This window comes from Kwoniella pini, chromosome 2 (assembly GCF_000512605.2).
Source record: "Kwoniella pini CBS 10737 chromosome 2, complete sequence".
NCBI lineage: Eukaryota > Fungi > Basidiomycota > Tremellomycetes > Tremellales > Cryptococcaceae > Kwoniella > Kwoniella pini.
This window is the reverse complement of record NC_091717.1, coordinates 878,634-898,169: the sequence shown is the minus strand read 5'-3', so window position 1 is coordinate 898,169 and position 19,536 is coordinate 878,634. Positions and strand designations below refer to the sequence as shown.

The 19,536-nt window shown below is 41.2% G+C and overlaps 6 protein-coding genes across 6 annotated transcripts; 1 reads left to right on the top strand and 5 right to left on the bottom strand.

The window, feature by feature from the left end:
• Positions 1-277: 277 nt before the first annotated feature.
• Positions 278-2,504, bottom strand: I206_101654 (uncharacterized protein; the record flags this gene model as incomplete). Its single annotated transcript, XM_019158081.1, has 4 exons — positions 278-469; positions 538-1,797; positions 1,860-1,930; positions 2,000-2,504. 4 exons carry the CDS (start codon positions 2,502-2,504, stop codon positions 278-280), a joined length of 2,028 nt encoding a protein of 675 aa, XP_019008694.1.
• Positions 2,505-3,602: 1,098 nt separating this feature from the next.
• I206_101653 (uncharacterized protein) lies at positions 3,603-5,644 on the top strand (the record flags this gene model as incomplete). The annotated part of the gene is made up of 10 exons (XM_019158082.1): positions 3,603-3,839; positions 3,905-3,939; positions 4,017-4,040; positions 4,104-4,157; positions 4,224-4,378; positions 4,447-4,499; positions 4,578-4,716; positions 4,780-4,846; positions 4,934-5,129; positions 5,201-5,644. The coding sequence occupies 10 exons, from the start codon at positions 3,603-3,605 to the stop codon at positions 5,642-5,644; spliced, it is 1,404 nt and encodes a 467-aa protein (XP_019008695.1).
• Positions 5,645-6,126: 482 nt separating this feature from the next.
• On the bottom strand, positions 6,127-8,798 carry I206_101652 (uncharacterized protein; the record flags this gene model as incomplete). Its single annotated transcript, XM_019158083.1, has 10 exons — positions 6,127-6,625; positions 6,681-6,841; positions 6,902-7,011; positions 7,065-7,215; positions 7,271-7,436; positions 7,592-8,095; positions 8,153-8,248; positions 8,308-8,375; positions 8,440-8,570; positions 8,717-8,798. 10 exons carry the CDS (start codon positions 8,796-8,798, stop codon positions 6,127-6,129), a joined length of 1,968 nt encoding a protein of 655 aa, XP_019008696.1.
• Positions 8,799-9,416: 618 nt separating this feature from the next.
• Positions 9,417-12,238, bottom strand: I206_101651 (uncharacterized protein; the record flags this gene model as incomplete). Its single annotated transcript, XM_019158084.1, has 4 exons — positions 9,417-9,564; positions 9,654-9,881; positions 9,964-10,494; positions 11,622-12,238. 4 exons carry the CDS (start codon positions 12,236-12,238, stop codon positions 9,417-9,419), a joined length of 1,524 nt encoding a protein of 507 aa, XP_019008697.1.
• A 340-nt stretch (positions 12,239-12,578) lies between these two features.
• Positions 12,579-14,492, bottom strand: I206_101650 (uncharacterized protein; the record flags this gene model as incomplete). Its single annotated transcript, XM_019158085.1, has 3 exons — positions 12,579-13,202; positions 13,277-13,655; positions 13,843-14,492. 3 exons carry the CDS (start codon positions 14,490-14,492, stop codon positions 12,579-12,581), a joined length of 1,653 nt encoding a protein of 550 aa, XP_019008698.1.
• A 453-nt stretch (positions 14,493-14,945) lies between these two features.
• Positions 14,946-18,732, bottom strand: I206_101649 (uncharacterized protein; the record flags this gene model as incomplete). Its single annotated transcript, XM_019158086.1, has 4 exons — positions 14,946-15,349; positions 15,427-16,231; positions 16,286-18,508; positions 18,610-18,732. 4 exons carry the CDS (start codon positions 18,730-18,732, stop codon positions 14,946-14,948), a joined length of 3,555 nt encoding a protein of 1,184 aa, XP_019008699.1.
• Between the last annotated feature and the right edge of the window lie 804 nt (positions 18,733-19,536).

The following is a 19,536-nucleotide window of genomic DNA, read 5'->3' as shown; positions in this document are numbered from 1 at the left end:
TCTGCTCTCCAACCCTCGTTAAATTTACTCAAATCCACATGTCAATCACTCTTTATTCCTTTTCGAGTTTGATTACTCTCCAATCCCCCTCTTTTTTCCTATACCTAATCCAACAACCATCTTTTTCCCTCTGTGCATTATTATTATCTGAAAAATCAGAAGTGGCAGAAGTATTACTAATGATCTTAGCCAAGTTACCCAACTTAATCGATTCAAAAGGTTTACTTCTAATTCCTTTCTCTTTCGACCCTCCTACCGAGGGGGATAATGAAAGATGTTAAACATGTAAATTTCCAGTAAAAGAAGTTGAGATTAATCTAATATTAATAATGTCACTTTCACTTTCATTTTCTTCCTGATTTATCTTTTCTGAGGAATTTTCAGTTATCGCTGATATAGATGAAGGTGATTCAGGCCATAAAATTGTATGAAGTGGTATATTTGATTGAGATGGAATTTGAAATGGGGCCTATATAAACAATACAAATTAGCAAAATTCATTTAGAAACGTTAGTTCCGAGATTGGATTAAACTCACCGAAAATAGAAATGTTTCTTTACCCCTTGTTATTACGTAGATCTCAATACCATCTTTCAATTTTAGCGTTTCAAATTTAGACCAATCACTTCTATTATTTGAAGATTGCTTTAGTTTGAAATCTAATACTGTTGAATCTTTAATTCGAATTAAACATGCTTTTGATCCGAAACTTATATACAATCCTAATGAATGTGTAGAATGATTCTCACTACAAAGTGAGCATTGACCATCAATTCTAGGTGAAGTTGTTAGATTTTCTCCAATTCCAATAACTCTCGTACATGTCGAAGCACTATCATCGTATGAAAATAAACTTGAAGTTTCATCATCTATTAAATGCCTTTGCGAATCTGAAGATGGAAGTGATGAATTAGGTGTAAAAGGTAATTGTAAAAAAGAAATATATATTGGTTGAGCAGGTAAATAAAATTGTCTTGATACTGAAAATCTTATTTCTTCATCAATGGAATTTGGAAAAGCTCCATGTATTGTAATATTATTTGATTTTCCAATAGCTACGAAAATTCTTAAAGGTGAAATATAAGTTTGAATAAGTAAATTATCTCCTTGTGAATTATCATTACTTGATAAACAAGTATAATCTTCTGACCAAGATTTCGCCAATTCTTCTATATTTTTATGAACGTTTTGCGGTTGAGAAGTATTGGATGATATTGAAGAAGATCGATCGATCATTATCCATTCTATTTGTTTACTTTTTTTCTTCCCTTTAGCTGATTTTGCTTGACTCAAATCAATTCCGATATAAGTGTCTACTTGAATAGAAGAATATTTCGCCAATGAAATGAGAGATTTCGAATTGTAAATTCTCACTTGTGTTCCGGAATTTTTCTTTGGCTTTGGATTTAAATCTTTTGTCGATTCTTCAATACCGCCGACAAGAAGGATAAGATACCTCTTTCCGGATGATTGATGGGATAATGCATGAATTTCCCATACAGGTAGACCCACCCATATGTTCCTACAAGATTTGTCCTTGTCATCCATATTCAGTACTTTCAAACCATGTGAAGTACCCAACAGGACTAAGCTTTCATTTAACGGATATACACAGTTTATAGGATGACTCGATTGAGATTCTATGCTCGAGCCATAGTCCAAGCGTAGGAGTGACGAGTCACACAACAGAGTAGGATGAGCGCCTGCAGGGAAATATCGCCTTGACTGTGACGAAGATACATGATTGAGAGGAGAAAGATTCGCTTCGTAAGAAGGGGGTTCAGGAGGTTGGGGCAGCTGTTGAAAATTGACAGGAAATCAGTTGATATCCCAAAGTAGACGTCAAGACTGAGACTTACCTGGCGTTGAGCGTTTCTTCGTTCTTGTCGATCAGGATCACTATGTGTTCTTTCTACGGCTCGTTTCTCAGCTAAACGCATGCAGTACATGTTATCCTTCAGGTCTTCGACTCAAGCCGATAGTTTTCGACATGACTCACCCCACTCTCTCCATCTTCCAAACCTTTGTACTCCTCCCACTCTACTTTCTCCAGCATGCTCCTGATCCCTTGTACCTTGCTCTACGCTCTCAGAGGGTTGTGTTGACCTCTCACTGGCACGAATATCGAAATTTGATACGCTCTGTTGGGTTAGTGCAGGAACAGATAATTGATCATCCTCTCTTTGAGCTACACTTCCATTTCCACCAGACGGATCGATCATTACGACTTCACCAATATCAGGCTCAGCTAAGTAAGCAGGTAATTCTTCCGTTGATTCCTCGACATCGTCATCGACGTAAGTTGTAGAAGAAGATGGAGAATGGAAAGTCAGTCCGCTCGTTCGCTGGGGTATAGTAGGTAAACTTCTTCTAGGTGTGTTTGAACTTGATTCAAATGGACTGGAATGAGGGGTCCGAGTAGATGTGGAAGAATGTGATGGTCGTGGTGTTGCTGGTAAAGGAAAACAAGAAGATGTTTCTGGGGTTGTCGATAACTTACCCATTTATATTGATTAGGATGAATTTATATTGTTTTTCATCAATATTCTCGAGAGTCAATTAATCAGAACTTTCTGGTTAATCATTTGATATGAGGTCAAATGTGATTGATCATTTCTCTGGAAATACCAAATCCAAGTTATGTTGACTACATAATGGAGGTGCAATGAAGCGTTCCTGGACTACGTGTGAGAGAGGGAGTCGTCAAGGTGTTTTCGATTTCAAGTTGTACACAGCCTGACCAGTTGACGCGAAACCCGTGTCGCACCGCAATTCAGCCTCGTGAACAACGACTGAGGATGTTTGTGATCCGCATCTGATGCTTTGGTCAAGAATTCTAGGAATATACTTCCAGATAATGCAAATAGGTGAGATTGAATTCAGTCATTCGGTAACTTTCGGTTATCAGCTAACGAGTAATCCCCGGAGTTCAGATCAAAGCGAAGACGTTCAGTCTTTTTCCGCAATGATAAAAGGACTCATTCGTTTAATCTCTTAAAATGACTACCCTATATCTTCAACTCATTCATTGGTTTTGTATATCATGTCTTCTACAAGCTGTAATCTTCTGATACATCCAGTCCACGAAAGGGGGAGCCGAATTTCAACCTTGACATACATGTTATCCCTTAAAGCTAATTACATCATCAATCAACTCAAGACCGTCTGAAGTGGCCCATGTTATGAAGGCTGATGACCCTTTCGGTCACCCGTTCGTCCCTTCAAAGATTACTAATAAGTTCTTAAAGGTTATCACATATTATTGAAGTATGTGAATAAAGGATGAAAAGATGTTTCAGGGGATCGCCTCTCAAGGGGAAATGATCTTGTCCTTTGATCATATCGTTCAATTGAATCAGCGGTACGAATGGAAAGGAAGGTTGAAACAATCTTATCGAAGCATCAAACCTCATATCAATCTAAATGGCTCATAAATGAATTCTTCATTTCTTTGGTATTCAATCTTACTTTACTATATATTAATTTAACTGTGTTCACTGGATTGAATCTTCAGCCTCATCTGACATTCTCTAAACTATAACACTCGTTTGATTCGACATAAATCGAGAACGTAAACAGAAGTGCTGGCTCACTTTGGCAACATGTTTTCAAGGTCTTTGTTCAATACTTTACTATACACTTTGATTATTATCCCTGGCATCAAAGGCCAAGCTGCTAATTATGATAGTTTATTATTTACAGAAGATTTTTTTCCTTTAATTAATTCTAGAATTGATCCAATTATTTCTCCTGGTAAAGTTAGTGGACATGTACATCATATAGTTGGAGGTTCATCTTTTTCAGTTTCTCAAGATTATTCTTCTTCTAGAAATGCTAAAGTATGTTTTATCTCTTGGGTTATTGTTTTTAGATGATAAAAGATAACCAAGATTGATTTGTTCAGTGTACTTCTTCAAATCTTATTTGTGATCATTCGAAGTAAGTTTAAATTCTCCCAAATATGGATTATTAAGGAATTCAACGATGTTAATTCTTTTCTCTCTTTATTTCATTAGCTACTGGACTCCTCATTTATACTAGTGAGTTATCACGTTGTGAATATCAAGAATACTATAGCTATACTAAACACAGAATATTTTTAGCAAATGGAGAAATGGAAGTTACACTGCTGTAACAGGGGACGGAGCTACCAACTAGTAAGCATGTCATGGAAAAAAAAGAAACACGATGAAGGGTTCCAAGCTGATAAATAGACTGTTTAGCTGGAAATACCCCTTGACAAACGTTAATGAAGGAGATCAACCATTTGCAGCTATTCCTGATGATTTCAGAATGTTAGCTGGAAATATAAGTCGAAATGATTATGATGAGAATAAAGCAGTTAGCTTTTTATGTATTGATGCTCAATCAAGTTATGGTAGGTTTCAATTCCAATCATTTGGCGATTAAAAGAAAATTTGTATTTGACTAGATTCGAAAATACAGATTATACAGATTATATACCTACGAATCGAGAATGTCTCACACTTCGACCACAAGTAAGTCATATTTCCCGCTATCCTATGTTTACTTGGCAAATGATTGACGAATTTGTCCTTTGGCTACGTACGCTACAGCTCCATTTCCCAGAATGTTGGAATGGCGTTGATTCATACAAAGAAGATAATTCTCATGTAGCTTATCCAATTGATCATAATCCGGAAGGTGGAATTTGTCCTGAAGGATTTCAAAAGATTCCTCATTTATTCATGGAGAGTGAGTTCGATTTGCCTTGAATTACTATCGAAAAGTTTTTATTGATTTTTTGGCGATTATCAGGTACTTATCATATTAAAACTGAAAATATTGGAGAAGGTTATGAATGGTATCCAGGTTGTTTCGTTTTGTTCGTATATATCTCCTTACTCTGTTGTCTCATTTGAGGAGAAATAGAGAAAAGCTCATTTGTGGAAGTTCGTTATTTACAATATAGGGCAAATGGAGATAATCATGGATTTACATTACATGCAGATTGGTTAAATGGATTTCCAAGTAATTTCTTAACTGAAGCTTTTAAACAGTGTTATGATAAATCATCTGAATTATTCATAAAAGATTGTCAATTCATTCAACAATATAGAGGAGATACAGGTAGAGATTGTATAACAGAAGGGGATGTAATTAATGAAGTGAGTACTAACAATATATCTTATCATATATATATATATATCAATAACTAATGATTTGTTGTTTTGAAAAGCTTGTTGGTCAACATTATTCTATACCTTCATTACCAGGTGATAATTTAGAATTTAATTCTTCTAAATATTCTTCAAATTATCCTAAACCTTCTAATCAAGCTTATATCGAAAAATCTTCAATGGTAAAAGTATCTAAACAAAATGGAGGATATTGTATTCAAGGTGAATGTACTGACTATAAAGGAAGTCATATCATTTTACCTCAAAATAATCAAATAGATGGAACAGACAATCAATTAACTGCTACTTCCGTAACGACGTATACTGGCCAAGCCGGTACTGGTGTATCAGCTTCTTCTTTGAGTAGTCATACCCTATCTCAAGGTACAACTTCAGCCTCTCAAGCTACTAACCAAACTACCGCTGCTTCTTCTCCTGATGGAGCTCTCCTGAAACGAAGACATGATAAATTAGCTCGTAAAGCTGGTAAGGGCCGTTTTTAGCCACACTGTTTAGTAGAGGGTATGGTCATCTGTATCCATATACCCGCCACAAAGTGATCGGTCTTTTTGGCCAGGACTTTTGTAAATAGTAATATATTAACTTCAGCTCAACCTATGTAGGACTGCTTGGCATATGACTCTCTACTAAAAGACACAGTGCATTTCCGGAATCAAAACATTTATTTGCATATTCATTTCGTTTCCCCACTCACTTCAATGCTACCCACTCCTTCATTTGCTGGAGATATCGTGTCTCAAAGCCGCGAGTATAACCACTTCGTTTGATCGTGAAAAGCTACAGTACTAAGTAATAAAGTTGCGGATATAAACAATAATAATATAAAGAAATTAAGGATAAAAAGGGATTTCGTCGTTTTTCTCAGCATCTCATTCTCTGTATCTCCTTTTCCCTTCTGCATTTCCCGTCCACCCATACCTGTATGTCGTTCCTATCACCTTTTCTACTGCGACCATCTAGTCCCTTAAAGCTCGCTCTTAGCAGATTTGGAAGCTTTGGCACTGATGCTGCTCAAAGAGGCAGAGTAAGACGAAGCGCTCTTGCTTGCTGATGAAGCGGAGGCGGACGCCAAGGAGGAGGCTGAAATAGCCGACTTGGAAGCAACGGAGTAGGCGCTTGAAAGAGACTTGCTAACGGAAGCGGAGGTTTCGAGAGCAGCTTTTGAGGCTGATACAGCGGAAAGAGACCAAGATTTTGAGGCAGAAGAGGCCGAAAGAGAAGCAGAGTGGGCGTAGACTGATGCAACGGATGAAGCCGAAGAAGCCAATGATGAAGCGGAAGAGGAAGCGTAAGAAGCAGCGGAAGAGGCTGACTTGCTAGCTACGGAAGCGGCTGAGGTGAGGGAGGGGTTGTTGGCTGATTTGGCAGCTACGCTTGAGGCGGATGAAGCGGCGGAAGAGAGACTGCTTGAGAGGGATGAAGCAGCTGACACAGCAGCGACAGAAGCGGATGAGGCAGAAGCACTGTACCGACGCTGTTAGCTTTTCAGCAGATTAAAATTGGTCAAATTACACTCACTAAGCACTAACAGATGCGACTGAAGCAGCGGAGGTAGCGCTAGCGCCGTAGTGGTCGGCAGCTGAAGAAGCCGAAGAGATAGCGACATCGTAAACGGAAGAGACAGAAGCGTAGGCCTTGTCGAGTTTCTCCTCGGCAGTCAATTTGGAAGCAGTAAGGAGCTAGAAGATGGCAGAGTCAGTATAGAACAACTTGTGACCATCGAACGAAAGCAATCTCACTTCAAGGACACCAGCAAGCTTTTCCTCAGCGAATTCTACACCACCGGAGATGGTATCTCTAATAGAGGAAAGAATCTGTTCAACCTTGTTTTGGGATTGAACGTAGTGGACTGCGCACACATGTCAGTCATGACCTGAACCCCGGAAGACAGGCATTACTCACTTCGGACTTCATGCAAAAGAGAAGGTCTAGTGGTAAATTTGGTGTCATCGATACCATAAGATCTAAGTTGAGCTCTGAGTCTAGCATCAGGCCAAGCGAGGTAGGGAGCTTGGGTGTTTTCCTTGTATTTAGTGGAGATGAGGTTGACCAACTGAAGCAGACAGCTGTCAGCTATGTAATCGCTACTCTATCTCGATGTGACTTACTTCGTCTCGTTTGGCTTGAGCATCAGACTTGAGGTAACCGTGGTCAACCAACCATGATCGAAGTTCGGAGTCATACCATCCCCCCCAGACGGTGTTCTTGGATCGAGTGTAGTGTTCGTTGAGGAGTTTCTCGTATTTCTCCTTCTTGAGTTCGGCTGCGTCGGTGCTGCTGTGGCGGAATCGTCAATACAGGTTGTTCCAAAAGGAAGGATATAATGTTGAGAATGACATTGTCAATTTGACATTTGCAATAGTAGGCTCCACACGGGATTGGAGATTAGGGAAAGAAAACCCAGATAGGAAAATTGCAAAGCCACTCACATGACTCCCTCGGAGATCAACCAGTCTCTAGCTTGGGATTCAGTCCATTTGGAGTAAGCGGTATCTTTGGTGTCGTAATAGTTGTCCTTCATGAGATCGACAAGCTTCTCCCTGGCGGTCGGCTCTGGGTGCACGATACCGTGCTCAACAAGCCATTCATGAATGTTAGAGGTAGACCAGGCTTCGTAAATAGGAGTGGTGGCTTTGAGGTAAGCAACTTTGACGTTGTTGAGCAAAGCTGCTCGACCAGTAGGAGCGGGAGTCGAGATGACATCGTGCTCCTCGAGCCAAGTCCTTAGCTGGTTGTCATCCCAAGTTGAGAAAACGTAGTCTTTGGCATCATCGAGCTTCTTTGAGGCTTTAGCAGACGCGTAGGCAGCTTGAGAAGAAGCGGCGTAGTAACCGGATGAGATGGATGAAGCGGCACCGTAACCTGCGGAAGAGACTGAAGAAGCAGCTTGGTCGGTTGGGTGGCCGTAAGCAGCGGTGGAAGCGGCGTTCGCTCTGTGCGCAGGGATCCCGTCAACACGGTCTGACACGCCATAGAGAGAAGTAGCTCACAATTGTCTAGCCTTCACCAAGAGGGCTTCTCGGCTGGAGGATGGAGATACAACTCCTTTTTCCAATAACCACTCTCTCAATTGACTTTCAGACCAGCTGGATCGAACGAGTTTTGTTAGCTGAGATTGCAGACTTTGGTAATCGCCTCGACTCACGTCTCAAGAAGAGCTTCGCTGTATGCTTCGTAATGTGCTTGAGCTGATCCGGCGGCTCCGGCACCCCACTGTAAAGGAAGGCAAAGTCAGCGTGGAAAGTTGGATTTGTGCCGACTGTCATAGGTAGCTTACCTTAGCAGCAGCGTCAGCATTTTCAGCTACTTGCTTTTGGATCTCAGCTAAAGTAGCTGAATCCTTTACAGCAACTCCTTGTTCTTTGAGAAATTGCACCGATTGATCGAGAGACCAATTTTCATAGACGGCTGGGTGGCGTAATATGTAGAAAGTGGATTGATAGCAGACATAAAATAGGATTGAGAATTGGTTGGATAAATTGACGATATTCACTGTCAGCATGTGTAATCTCGACTTTGAGGAACAAAAGTAAGCAAACAGGATAGTCACTCACGTTTATCTTTACCGAATAATTTGGCTTCACTTCCTGCTGCAAGAGCAAGGGTGGTAACAATGAGGGCTTTGGAAACTCTCATCTTGAATTGTTGGATTCCTTACTTTTATAGATGTTTTATGAGGATGTTTTTATTGTGGTTCTCTCTTGTGGTTCAATCTCGATTAATCTAAGAGAGGAGTAAGAGATGATACAAGCTGATAAAGAAGGGGAAGATAATGAAAAGAATGGTCAATTTGATTTTAAGTGGTGGAATGTAGCGGTGGAAGGGGTAAGTAATATAAAAGTATAGTCAGTGGGAATCAGGTTTAATCCAACCAAGATGACGTCAATCAATCTCATTCAAATAAATACTATCAATGACGCGACAACCAAACATTTTCATGATCAAATTGCGACATACCTCTGTACCTTCTACTTCATTTTGATTCCGTTAGTGGCAAAATACGTACACTCATGTACGTGACCAGCCATTTTGGTATTTCGACCATAAGTGTTGCTGACCGTATCCCTTCGATCCGATTGTAGCAGAACAAATCTGCTGCTTGTATTTGGCTGTCATGATATATACATATTCCTGTACCACAATGAAGCGAGATCCTCAATAATACTGAAGTATAAAACCAACGCCATCGATTATGGCAGATTTGAACAGAATTTCTCGGATAGGTACTAGATACGGTGGAGATATGTATTATTGTCAGGGGACACTTCCATATTGTCTATCCTGCCACTCGTTGATGGCGATCGCCCAGTCTGGGAGCGGACGATTTCTGTTGGCTCTGACCCTACGTATGAATCCGTCTGGATCGGGCAACTTTGACCAGTATGTGGGAGGAAGACAATCACTGCGAAATGTATGGAAACTGTTAGGTCAGCAGTTGACAGATGGGCGATTACTGATTGGCACCGATGAGGAACTTGGAATCAGATTTACTATGTTGTTTCATGGACATTCTCCATTCCAATATTCGTTCTCACCTCACAGCCTTCTAACATCAATTCTCGAACATCTCGTCTTTTTGTGAGCTTTCCTGTTGACGATCGACGGAAGCTGACCAATCGTATCCTCCCCTCATCATCTATTAAAACATGCCTTGAGCAGATTTCTGTGTGAACAACACCGTGAAGATGCAATCGCTCGTATGCTGAATACAGCTTGTCCCTGTCGTGGTGAAAGGATGTATATCAGCGTCGAACACTGAAAATTCCCGTCGAATGCTATGAGAAGGTCGATATACACTTACTTCCACTCGGAGTCCTGCCAAGCGCTTCCAGGCCCAATGGGATTACCAGCATACTCCAACAAAATTGCGAAATACCAATAGTCTTCCTCTTCCTCTTCTTCCTCCTCCTGTTCTTGGCCGTCGAATTTCACCTCATCCCCTTTGGAGGCATATAAACCGTAATATTTGGGTACTAGACTACCCTGAAGTTGTGCCAGAGGACCAAGGTAGCGTCTCTCTTCTCTTAACGCTTCCTTGATAATTCTGTGTTCTGGGATATAATTGTCATATCCCGGTACGGCACAAGGATAATCGAGCACAAACACCAATTTTAAGATTACATCCCCGTACAATGGGTGAGTTGCTCGCCAGAAATCCCAAAGATAGCCAGCAGCTATATACTCATGAACAGCCAAAATAGACATCCCATTCGTAGCGGATGGCGATGTCGGCGTCTCAAGGAATGCTGGTTCCAGGTCGGATATAAATTGAGATTGTTCCTCGTAGTTCATCGTATCCGAGACATCCAAGGACTCAGCTAATATAGAGGGTCTATGATCATAACATTGCAGAACATATCAGCATTTCACGACATCTAACTATGTGACTTGGACAGCCAATCCCTCATGGATATTCTTGATATTTGGAGATGAGATAAAGGATAAAACGTACACTGAATGCTTATAGCGTGTCAAGGGATGATCTTGGAATACCAGATCATCGATTAAATGACTTCTCCCTTCGTCCTTCAGCTCAGGGTCACGTTTGATGATAAACAACATATAGCTAGATGTAGTTTTGAGACTCGTTAGCAAAAAGCAGCTCATGAAATATAGCTCTGAAGTGAGATGAACACCAAAGTTCTGGTGTGAGAAGAGAAATGAACGAAGGTTGATGGACGGTTCAGACTATCCTGACAATGACGTACACACTTTTTCGGTATGAATGTGTCTGCATGATGAACAGTCTGCGACTTGCTTATCAGTACGCGCTCGAAATTGCTGAAACAACATGTCGTATCGTACTCGTAATGCATAAGGCTATGCAGATAAAAACTGTACAAGGTATCGCTGTATGGACAACATTGGCTTATGTGGCGCAAAACATATCTTAATTAGACCAATAATGTCGGCTCTATCATCGTTTCGGCGGTGGTTTCGCTCTTTTCTTTCTTTCGTTGATCGCGACGTAGCGAGCCGGTAAAGGACGTTTTCTATTTGCCCTTACGTTGACTACAAATTGCGCTGGGTCTGGCAATTGCGCCGCGTAGGACTCAGGGAGAAACTCCCTGATAGGAGGGATGCTAAGAGTCAGTCTCAAGTACAAACAATGATCAACGATTAGCGAAGTAATTTGAAGACCTTACCCGAAAGTAGTATGAAAGTCCTCCATTCCAATCATCGTCCTAACTTCACAAGCTTCATCAATGAGACGGCAGACTTCCGCCTTGCTAGTCAACTTCCCTGTGCTTGATCGCCGGAAGCTGACCAGACGTATCTTCTCGTTTTTGTCGATCAGCACATGTCTTGAACAGATATCATTTTGGCGTACACCAAGGAGATGTAATCTTTCGTATGCCGAATATACTTTTTCCCTGTTGAAATGGACCAGTCTCCGTTAATACTTTGAATATCGAGGGCTGCGGAATGTATCGTATACCGACAGGTAAATTTACTCACTTCCATTCTTGATCTAACCAGACACTTCCTGGGCCTATGGGATGATCGATGTACTCCATCAAAATGGCATAATACACGTACTCATCTTCTTCTTCTTCCTCCTCTTCCGCTTCGGAGTTTAGGTCCAACTTTTTCGATCCATCATTCTTAGACCCATACATGCCGTAGTAAAATGGAACGAGATCACCTTGTACGCTTGCCAATGAACCAAGGTAACGTTTATCTTCCCTTGAAACCTCATCAAAGATCTGTTCTTTGGGAATATAGAAATCGTAATCCGGCTTGCGACAAGGATATTCTGGAATAAATACCAGCTTTAAGACTACTTGACCAAATAACGGGTGAGTAGCGAGCCAAAAATCCCATAAATACCCGGCCGCGAGGTATTGGTGTACAGTTAATGTATATAGAGGAGGGCGTAAAGTTTCATTTGAAAGTAGTGTATCGGTTTCCCTTGATCCTGAGATTGTTGGTGACACACTGGTTTGTTGGATGGGAACGGGCAATGTGGGGTGGCGATATTGAGATGAGGGATGAATGTCGAATCGCAAGCCCGACTTAAGATAACTCCTCCCTCTAATATGAAGTGAGGGGGCAAACTGAATAATGAAAGACATCTTGAACAAGTGTTTTCGGATGATTATAGCATAGCCTGACAACAAGTGAGATGATCGCTGGATATAGGGGATTTGTTAGAAGTAATCATCATTACTCGCATTTGAGGCGAAACACGCAGTAGTACGCACGCCTTTTCGTCTTAATCACGCGAAACGGCGAATATTATGTCGATGATATCAATGACATTCGATACATCATCTGTGACAAGCCAGGAAACCTGGTACCGCAATTAGGGGTGATATTATAGATATAAGTGAAAACGTAAAGTCGTAAACATGAACGTGAATTATAGAATTTTGAACAACTGGTCGATCATTAAGGAGAAAACCACAAGGTCAATCACACCCGATCGTTATTCTCAGCTTTCTCCCTCTCCTCTTTACCACTTGGCTCCTTGGTCTTTCCTTTTGCCTTATCAACTAAACCATTCATAGTCCCTTTTGGATTTTCAACCGCGTTGAAACCCTTTTCAAGATTTCCCTTTACTCCTTGAGGTTCCGCATCATCATTTTCATCTGCTGCTCTAGCTCTTGCCTCTAAGTCTTCTTCATCAGACGAAGAAATGGATCCACCCGCTCCTCCTTGACTATTAAGAGAAAGATCAGATGATGATTGTTGTCCATACACAACACGTTCCCCTTCTTTCTGCTTAGTCTTTCTTTGTGAATCTTTAATTTTGCTCAATTTCTCATCATCACAAGCCATAACTCGAACTTTCATTCCAATGAAATTCTTCTCTAGGAATTTTGTAAATATTGGTATGAGTTTTTTATCTGGTCGATAAGTTCCACTATCATTATCGATAATTAGCTCATAAGAAGCTGCATCTCTGGGTGGATCATCATTTGGCGGTCCACCTGGTATTTCTTCTGCTGGATGCGTACTTTGATCTGGATCTTCTGGGGATTGATTTGGATGAGCCAGTCTTCGAATGAGGAATTCCCCTGACCATGCAATATATATCTGAGCAAATAATGCATGTTAGCAAATGACTTGACGTATCAGCTTTGATTAGTTGAAAAGACAAATAAGCTTACATTGACATCAGAGTGCATCGTATGTTTGGATAATAGATCAATTCCAAATTCTTTTCCGGTTTCGGTGAATCTCATCAATCCATCAAGTGTAATTACGTAGGTAAATATTCTTCCTCCTTGATCGAAATGACACATCTCCAGGAATTTTAAAGCAAGGTCTTTAGGAGGTCCATCGGGACTGAATTCGAATTCACCATGTTTAGTCTGTCGATCGAAATTATATATTCGTTCATGTTGATGATGAAGTGCTTTGTTGAGTACTTTCCCTCTCAATCCCGTTGATTCGAACATCCCTCCAACGAAAGTCTTGAACTCCACATATCGGTGGTATAGCTCATCGGGTACTGGTCCGGTGAGTTGAATCTCATTCGCTTGGAAGCTGAGAGACGGATGATGTGAAGTATGAGTAGTCGGTCGGGAGATGACAGATGAAAGCGGGAGATTTTAGTGTGATGAAAGGGAAGAAGGCAGCATAGGGGAATAGAGGTCGAGCAGAGGAAAACAGTGGATAACCTTCGTCAACTTTCACCTTAAACACGGATCGTAAGTAGGGAATAAAGACTCACTTATACTTTTCAACACCTTTATCATCCTTTCCTTTCACTCCAGCTAATCTACCTATTAAAGGACTATAATGTATCCACCAAAAATTATTAACAGTATATGCTTTTCCTAAATCGTTATTTGTTTTTCCAATTACTTCGATACTTAAAGTTAATTTTGCATGTAATTTTTTTCTACCAATTAAATGACATGCCCATCTTGCACTATATGCTCTTAAATCTGCACCAGTTTTTTTAACTTTATATTCTTGTTTTATAATTCCTTTCCAATTTTTATCATCAATATTTCCAGTTTGAATTTCAACTTTACCTAATCTATCATCATGATCTGATGGATCTTCATCATAAATTCTACAACTTAAATCAAATCCATCTGAAGGTATTCCATCAATTATCCAATTACTTTCCCAAATTGGTTCTACATTTTTTTGTATAGTTTTTGTTCTAAATCTTAAATATGGATCATGTGGATGTCTACCTTTATGTGAAGTTTTAATTTGTGCTAAAATAAATGGATCTGCAGATCCATCACCAAAATCTGCTATTGGTAAATTTGTTGCAGAATGAAATGTAATTTTAACTGTATATGTAGGTTTAGTTGATTTAGGTAATGGTGTAGAATCATATCCACCAGCAGGTTTATCGTCTCCCATATTTATTGATCAATTCGATTGGAAATTCTTATGAAAGCTGGTCTAGGGTTGCGCGGGGATAAGAGATCTTGTTGGTTATCGATAACGAAAGAAAGGAGAAATGAAATAGATTGATAGCTTCGTGAATATAGCTTAGATCTAGGTTTAATCAGACTGCGAGAAGAGATATGAACTTTTGACAAAGCAGTACGAAACGCAAATCCAAAAATAGGTTTCAAAATTCTAAAAACAAAGGATCAGCCCATACTCTAATTTTCATACTACATACTAAAATCGGAAATAACCGAGAGAACCGAATTGTATAAACAAAGATGACGTCAGCTAACCAAATGGAATAATTTCGTATATTTTGTATATTTTGCATAATCCAAATTTGTATTTATCTAGTATTCATGATATCTCTTAATCAAGTGTGAACCATTATTCATGTCTAATGAAGACTACGACTCTCTTCTACGCAGCATAACCCCATTCCTCGTGATCATGCGCCTCCTCGTTATTCTCCACTTCGTTCTCTTCCCCTTCATGATCTTCCAAAATCTCTTTCTCTTCGATGACATATTCACTATGTCTCCTTCCGGATGTACTGACTTGACCTAACATACCCAAGATAGCACTCATATTGCTCAATATGGGACAAGTCAAATTACTCATTATCCCTTGTTCTTTCGATACAACATTTGATGAGAGAGATGATGAGGATTTGAGTGAACGTAATGATGGTGAAGTTGAGATGCTATTCAACGTTCCTGAAGACGCATTGGCTGGAAGGGCGAATGCCGTTGTGATTGGAGGTGATTGATATCGATTTGATGTGCTTGAGGGGATAGTTGTTAAGCTGAATAAATTCGCATAACCTATATGATTCAGTAAAAAAGTTAGCCGACAACGGTTTCACTTTCAGTTTCGTTAAAGTAGGATGACCATGACTTACCTCCCCATCCACTCCAATCTCGTATTTCTTCAACCTTCCCAATTCCACCTTCATTTTCACTTAAAACTCTAATAGACCCGTTACCTTTCTTCTTACTTCCTACACCAAACAATCCAGCCTTCTCATGGATCGCTTGACCAAGTATAACCAAATCATCAAAAATCAACATTGTAAAAACTTCTTCCTTTTTCCTTGACTTGCCCGATGACGGGGTCGAAGGTCTTGAAGAGGTATAGTATGAGTTGTTCTCCAAGAAAGAACATGTGGAAGAAGGTGATCGATTGATACTTGGTCTTCCAGGGGACGTGGACGAGTATTGAGAAGGACCATTATTTATGCTATTCGATCTTGAAGGACCGCCTATAGAAGAACAAAAGCTAGATCCATTGGACGATACTGAGAAAGCCGATGTCCTAGATGAGGGTGCAAGAGAAGCAGAAAAATCCCATGGTGAGACTGATGATGCTGTGGAAGGCGCAGAGGACGAAACGGAAGAAGAGATTGATCCTCTCGAAGAATGCATTGATCCCGCTCGCGATCTTCCATTCCCGAAAGCACCCACTAGATCTTTTGATGGTGGTATGCGAACTACTTGAGCTTGACCTAGCAATTTTCGTCCTCGGATAGCCAAAGTAAAGTTTTCAGGTAATCCCACTAAGCGAGTTTCTAACATTTGCAATTGTTCAAAATCCTCTTCTCTAGCTTTGGTAGCTTGAAGATTCAGTATAATCGATTCTGTCGTCGAGAGGAGCGATAATATTTCAGGATGTACAGGATGAGGGTGAGGTGTAGCATCAAGCAGCCGCTACCAAAAATAACCATTAGCTTCATTATATTAGCATTCGGTGAAAAGGCTTACCTTCAGAAACAAGGGATACTTGGTCAGACGCTGAACCGGCTTTAAGAGCATACTGCCCAAACTCATCGATCCAAGAACTTCATCTTTCATCTGCATTCTAACGAATTCACCAAAAACACTATCCGGATCTCTGACATTCTCTTCCACTAAAGCGACAACGCTCTCGAATCGTATTAAATACCATTCATGTACCTCTAAACGGCCAACCCAATTTTTGAACGTAGATACGAATTGTCCAACATCCAATATATCAGATTTTCTTCGCATATCCCTTTCGATAGCCGATATAACTCCATGTGAATGGGCAATGCATTCAAGTGAATCGAATAGATCTGTGATTTTTCCAGGTATACCATCTATCCATTTCCCTTGAGGAGTCTTCAAAGGAGTCGCGAAAAGCCTAAGAACGGTCCTCGTCGATTTGATGAATGTGTGTTCTGTCTCGCACATCTCCCAGATGATTTCTTGGCGCTTCACTTCTAGTGGACCATAATTTTGCATTAACGAGTTGTACAGTTCATCATTGGCCAGAGAGGATCTCCATGTTGATGTCGGTGTAGTAGGTAAAGTAGGTGACGAAGGTTCAAGAGATTTTGAATACCCCGAGGAAGCAACTTCGAAAACTTCCTTCCGAGTTCGGGTTGTAGGTCGTGGAGGTTCCGGTGTGCGCGATAACAGCTCGGATGAAGTTCTGAATTGCTTGGGTCGTCGAGGAGGAGTGGAACTAGGTATTTTCCTTGATCCTGAATTGCGTCGAACAGGCGTATATTCCACTCTGGGTGAGTTGAGGGTTGTCGTACTGGGTGAAGTGTATATTTGCTGGGGTTGTGTCTTGGGTTCTGGCCAACCATGAGATTCGGCGATCTCGGGCTGTAAGATTGATTTAGGCGTCGAGCCTTCTTGAATAAACTTAATCGGGTTTGAGATCGAATTTGTTGGACTAGCTAGTACTTCTTCGGACGATGAGGACATGATAAAAGACTCGCCTGAACAATCAGATTGCGGTTCGAGACCGTTTTCGTTCTGTTCGTCACTGCAAGCCCAGACGAATGACTTCGAATCGTTATCTTCTTGTTCGCCTGTCGACAGACTGGGTGAAAATATGTTTTCTTCAAGTAATGGACTGCCCGTCGAAGACCAAGGTTGATTGAAATCGAGACTTGCTACTAAACCTCTGAGAGCTGATAATCTCCTTTGAGCTGAATCACGCTTCCTTCCTCCCATAGGAGCAGAAGAGGTGATATTCTCCTCAAGCGCCAAAGATAGAGCCGCACTAGAATCCGGAGGAACTGTGATGCTTGGTTTCGGTATTTCGGAGAGGAACGGTCGGGGTGTCGAGGCTGGAGACAACGTCACGGTAGAGATTGAGTCTCCCGATGGTGAGACGCTTCTCGCGAAGTTCGTCTGAGGGGGCAGAAGGTCTGAGTGGGACTGAGGCGTCAAAGAGATTGGTCTAGGTGCGAAAATTGGTGATCGCCTGGAATTTGTGGTTGCAGAAGCGGGTGAAGGGTAGACGGAAGCTGATCTTCTTGCTGGTCTTGGAGGTGTATCGCAAGAAATAGGTATAGTAATGGTATGCTTTATCGATGATCTACTTGGCGTTCTTTCACTAACATAAGTCAAAGCCGGTGAAGGTGACTGATGCTGACTAGCCATAGGAGGAGTAGGCAGACAAGCTAAGTCTTCCGCACTGACATTTGGGCTAGAAATTCCCAAATTCGATGACCCATAAGAAACTGAGACAGCTCTAGATCTTCTTCCTTCCCTGCTAACTATGATCTGAACTTCTTCGGTCAAACCCAAACCGAGACCGATTCCTTCTGAAAAGTCGACCGCTGCGCGTTTTGACCGTCCACTCGCTGGTGAATCATATGGCGAGGGTTGCTCACCGGGAGTTGCGATCGACAAAGGAAGTGCTGGGAGCAGTTTCGAGCTGGACTTAGAAGTCCGACGGTTCCTTATGGGAGGAGGCGGTGTTGAAACTCTCTGAGAAGTGCTTGATGAAGAAGAAGTGGTTGAATAAGATGATGAAGAAGAGGTTGATCTTACGATGGGAGATGCAGTGAGGTGAGGTGAGGGTGATGCAGTAGGGAAAGATGTACCGTAAGAACCGGTTTTGAGTGACGGTGATGGCAGAGCCGGTACAGGTGGTGGTGCAGGTGCTGCACGACGAGGGGAGGGGATGTATCTTGATGATCTTGTCATTGTTGTATACGGGGATGTCTGAAATGTTCATATGCGAATCAGTGAAGTAACGGGACAATCAAACATCACGAGATCTTTTGAGTTTTGAACAAACGAGAGCATGAGCTACCGAGACTTACAGGAGGATTTAATTGAGGTAGAGGAGGGGTGTCTGCCGAATGATTTGGGGGATTTGAGGCAGATCGATCCCCACCAGGAGACCTAGATTGTCGTAATGGAGGAGAAGAGAATGTCGCTGGCATTCTGGGCAATACTGCGGGTAAGGGTGAGACAGATGTACGATGATCTTTCGGCGAGTCGTATATCACTCGAGACTTGGTATCTGTGTGGTATTCCTCTCCAATATGTCTCATTCCAGTCTACCTAATGTTATCTTGTTTCGTCCGAGTCAATCGAAAGAAGATGATAAATGAAAGATTAAGGTGAAAACAATGGTTCAAGCGCTAACCTGATGATCCCAAAGTAGATATCGTTTGTGCTTCTTTCGGTACTGCGACAATAGGTGAAGATGGAATCGACCAAAGGGCGTCAAGCCATATGATATTGATAGCCCACCCAAAGATTGTAATTGTTTATCCCGTTATGGGAGTAGGATTAAATTCTGAAACTGACTGGTTTCTGACCACGTTTTGTGTTTCTCAGCCAGCTTGAAATGCGAAAGCTACTCGTAGGGAATCGACTCTTATCAAGCCCGTAAGGTTGTATTTAGAGATTGATTGGGGAATTCGAAAGATGAAGCTTGATGCGGAAAGGTAAGGGGTTTCAATCCGGTAAGTCGACACCGATTCCAGATTGTCCAAACGAAAGATATCCAGTTTCAGTATGTTGTCGTACCTATAATGACTGATGATGCTATGCGATGGCGGTCGTCATAATGCAAGTGTGATTGACTAAGCGTCAAGCTCGGCCTAGAACGATGCGAATAAGGGTTAACAAAGTGTGAAATAGGTAATCGGGAATGGGAAATGAAGGTTGCCTTTAAGATTGATCATCATCCGTGAGATTGAAACTAAGACAGATAATCAGTTAAGGGGTCATTGTGTGCA